The 4,204-nt window shown below is 33.0% G+C and overlaps 1 protein-coding gene across 1 annotated transcript in view; it reads left to right on the top strand.

The window, feature by feature from the left end:
* Nucleotides 1-4,204, top strand: part of ICE2 (interactor of little elongation complex ELL subunit 2) — a 90,277-nt gene that overhangs the window by 9,476 nt on the left and 76,597 nt on the right. The window contains exon 4 of the mRNA XM_012658032.1: nt 3,290-3,551. Coding sequence (XP_012513486.1) covers nt 3,290-3,551 — 262 coding nt within the window. The remainder of the gene's footprint in view (nt 1-3,289; nt 3,552-4,204) is intronic.

Raw genomic sequence — 4,204 nt, 5'->3', positions numbered from 1 at the left:
GTTTAATATAGCAAAGTAAATCAAACTCACATGATACAAGTAGATTTGAGATGGAGATTAGAAGCACCATTTCCAAATGCTACTTTTAAAGAAGCTGCAAACCAGTAGGCTTAAAATATAGAAAACTGAAAGTTTTAAATTCTGCCAATTTTTCGTAGAAACTTTAAATAAAAGAGGAGAATGGGTAGTTGACAAAATGAAGGGGAAAAACTTCAAACCATCAACTGAAATAAAATATAATGCTGTAAATGTGGATAGAGAAACCCTGTCAGATGCTTTTGGTTTGCACCCTGATGAAGATTTTGACAGCACTGCACGAGGAAATGATCTTGATGTGCTACCATTTCATTCTTTGCTGAATGTAGCCAATTTAAGCTGCTGGAATTTCTTGACATTCCTATGCTGGCATATCTGAGTCAGCATCTTGTTGCTGCAGCAGCTTAATTAAATTTGCCAGCTTGTGCCACAAGGACAGACATGTTCTCATATTCAGAAAGACAGCTGTGAAGCAGTATTGTTAAGAGTTGCAGACACAATACTGTTAGGTTTGAATAGCTCTCAAGACATTTTCTAGTGAGAAATCAATTTGCTGTAATACATTTCTCCCAAGATCAGCAGTTAATATTCATTTTGGTAACCTAAAATATGCTTATTTTTATACAGTTATTGGAGAAACTTTAGTAGCTAAATATGTCTTCTTTCACCTGTATTATTTTCAGAGCCAACCTAAGCATCCTAGTTTTAATTTCCAAAATTCTTTTTCCATTCACTAATCAGCTCTCTTGATTAGTTTCTTAATCCATTGTTTAGCTCTAAGAAAGTGTTCTTGAATATTTTGCTTTATTTTGGGGATCTGAATCTTTTTCTAACATACCGTTGCCATCTTTTGAAATTTTTACATTTATTCTAGTAATATAAAGTTGATTTAAAAGAAATCAGTGGTAGTTTTGGATGGAGCTTAACTCACCCTTTGTCTAGACACAGATCTAAATTAGTAATCCTCAGCCTTATAAGGCTGAAACACTTCCATTTTTTTTAACAAATATTTATAAGAAATAAGATGCCTCCTTTAGTAGACTGAAATGAAATTAGTAGGTAATAATTACCACAGATATAATTTTTAAAAATAATGTAATATCCTACATATATAAATGTGAAATAAAAGGAAAATAATTTATATCTTAACATGTAAATGCATTGACACCACTATACTGGAAGATATAATGAAGTAACAAGATGCACCAGTTAAATTGAATAAAATTGTATTTCAGGGAAGTAAGATAAACTATACCATAAAAGAATCACAGGAAAAACAAAAGGGAATAAAATGTACTGTTGGGATAAATAATAACAGACCAGACTTACTTGCATATGATAACAGAAAGCCTGAAAAGTTGTATAGGGCAGTACTACACATTACAGGCATCTAGTATTCCTCACCTCTAAATGCCTTTAATCCCCCCTCTCTTTTGTGACAATCCAGATGCACCTACAGGCTTCCAGAATGCCCTGAGGAAATTAACACTGTCATGATTGAGAACCACTGCTCTGGACATTTCTCCCTCCTTCCCTTACTCCCTCTTAATCCCTGATCATGATGTCCTTAGGATTCTTCTCAGTCACCTGTTTGGTATGTTCAGTTTGGAAACCTAAGATCTCCATAGTCACATTGTATTGATGTATTAATACATAATTTTCTTTCTTCTCCATTCACTTGTCTAATGCACTTGATCGGAAGGTTTTGGAGAGCAGAGATTGTACTACTGTACTCAATGTTGTATCTCCAGTACCCTGTATAGGCTGGCACATGGTAGTCACCCAAAAAATATTAATGAGTGGTGGGTGACAAATGAATCATCAGTTTCCCTTCATCTGTGGATTGTTGTTGTATAACTTGGAGCCAAGTCATAGGAATAGTTACTATGGTGGAAGTTCCACGATAGTAATCTTCATGTGAAAAGTACAGTTTCCTTGTAGAGGTGAAGGAAATGTAGTTTTTTGGGGGACTTCTAAATTATCTTATTAAAAATGTAGATTACAATAACTGAATAGCAAGAGTAGAGGCAGATTATGTACAAGATAAGACGTTTATATTCATACACCTTAATTGGGATGGTAAGGTGACTTTTTAAAATCAGGGTAGGATTTGTCAACCTAAATAACAAACAGAGAGAGGCTGTCTAAAAGAAAAGGGAAAAGAAAACAGAAATGTGCTTTATATAGGAATAGAGTATTGCAATGGGAATACACATGCCATTAAACTGTATGTATATTCAAGGAGGTAAAGGAAAACAAAGGTTTTTAAAGGCAAAATTAGGAGGATATACAATTGTTTTGAAATAATTATACTTGGCTACAAAGATCAATAGCAAGGGTAACACCAGTCCAAGATTAGACAAGCAGTTGCTGGGCAGATGTCCTTGCAGAAGTGTCTTGTGTCCAGCATACAATTGTGAGAACCCTCTCTTCATAGACTTCCCCAGCTTTGTTTGTCAGGATTTTTTAATATTAGTGACTCTGTTTTCATTCTGACAACTTTCACACATTTCATAAAGAAATACGGTAACAGGTTCTCTAGCTATTCACTGCTTTCTCTTATGGTACATTTCCTATAGATAATGCCAGGATTTTTCTTCTGCATGCATAAAAAGCATAAAGACATTTCCATCGACTCAGCCCTATACAAGAGTGATAGAGGATTGTACAACTTTTCTAAAACCACTAGTGCTTCCGTAAAATGTAATGCATAATGTTGGAATTTTCTTTTTAGTTCTTGAGATAAGTAAAGGAAACCAGAAAATTTAGAATCTCAGTGAATTTGTTAACTTCAAGTATGTGACTCCCTTTGTATCCTGTTCTTAGTGGATTTGGTCATTATATTAATTGATATACCTTACTGAAGAGTTTAAGCATTAAAAAAAAACTAGCATTATAATAAAATGTAAACACAAAATACTTGCATATTTTGCAAGTATAATTGGCAAGAATGATTTTCCCCTCTTCAGTAACAGGAAAAAAATTTCTAAATTGAATAACTAGTCTAATAAGTATGCCTCTTCCTCTCCATCAGGTAATCGAAGGTAAGTTTGCAATGTGATCCTATCCTGCAGAATACTTAATCTACACTAAATGGCTAAACATCAAAATGCAGGTGTCAGAGTTAGATAATAATTCAGAGTTTACTCTGTTAATCATGCTGTATTCTTCCAGTGATTGAGAATCATGAAATTCCATGATAGTAATCTTCATGTGAAAAGCACATATTTGTAAATTATATTTTTTTTTCCAGACGTATAGGAGAAAATTTGAATGCCTCAGCAAGTTCTGTAGAAAATGAGCCGGCAGTTAGTTCAGCAACTCAAGCAAAGGAAAAAGTTAAAACCACAATTGGAATGGTTCTTCTTCCAAAACCAAGAGTTCCTTATCCTCGTTTCTCTCGTTTCTCACAGAGAGAGCAGAGGAGTTATGTGGACTTGTTGGTTAAATACGCAAAATTTCCTGCAAATTCCAAAGCTGTTGGAATAAATAAAAATGACTACTTTCAGTATTTGGTATGTATTCTATTCTTCAGCTTCAGAAAAAATGTTTAAAATTAGGAAATATTTTTATTTAAAATTTGCATTTATGTTTTTAGGTATGGTCATATTTTTAAAAATGGAAAATTTAAGTTTAATTGACAGTATTGGTGCTTTAATTCTTTTGTTGGTTCTATTATAGTTCAGGCATTTTGCTCTACTTCAGAGCATGTCTCACTTCAGTTGATCTTAAGTACTAGCAGTAGAACTTTACATAGCTTATTGTACCAATTTTTAATTATTGCTTAAGTATTACTTCAATTAAGAAGTTTCCAAATTCTCAGTTATATAAATGGTGCTGTACCAAACATCTTTGTATGAAAATCTTTGTTCATATCTCTAGGATTGTTTCCTTAAGATAAATGCATAAAAATTAAATTGCTAGATCAAAGACTGTGCACGTTTTTAACACATTGATCTATAGTAATTCACATGAGTAAATTGTTCAGCAAAAAGTTTAAACCAGTTTGTTTGTACCACTATTTTAGGAAAGTTCTTTAAAAAAAAAAAAAAAACAAAACAAAACCTATCTTCACCAATACTGGGCATTATCTTTTTTGCCTCTAATTCGAGGCAAAATAAGGGAAAATGACCTCTTTACATTAATTTAATTACATTGATTACTAATG

Source organism: Propithecus coquereli, unplaced genomic scaffold, assembly GCF_000956105.1.
Source record: "Propithecus coquereli isolate 6110/MARCELLA unplaced genomic scaffold, Pcoq_1.0 Scaffold57, whole genome shotgun sequence".
NCBI classification, from domain to species: Eukaryota; Metazoa; Chordata; class Mammalia; order Primates; family Indriidae; genus Propithecus; species Propithecus coquereli.
This window is presented reverse-complemented; position numbering and strand designations above follow the sequence as displayed.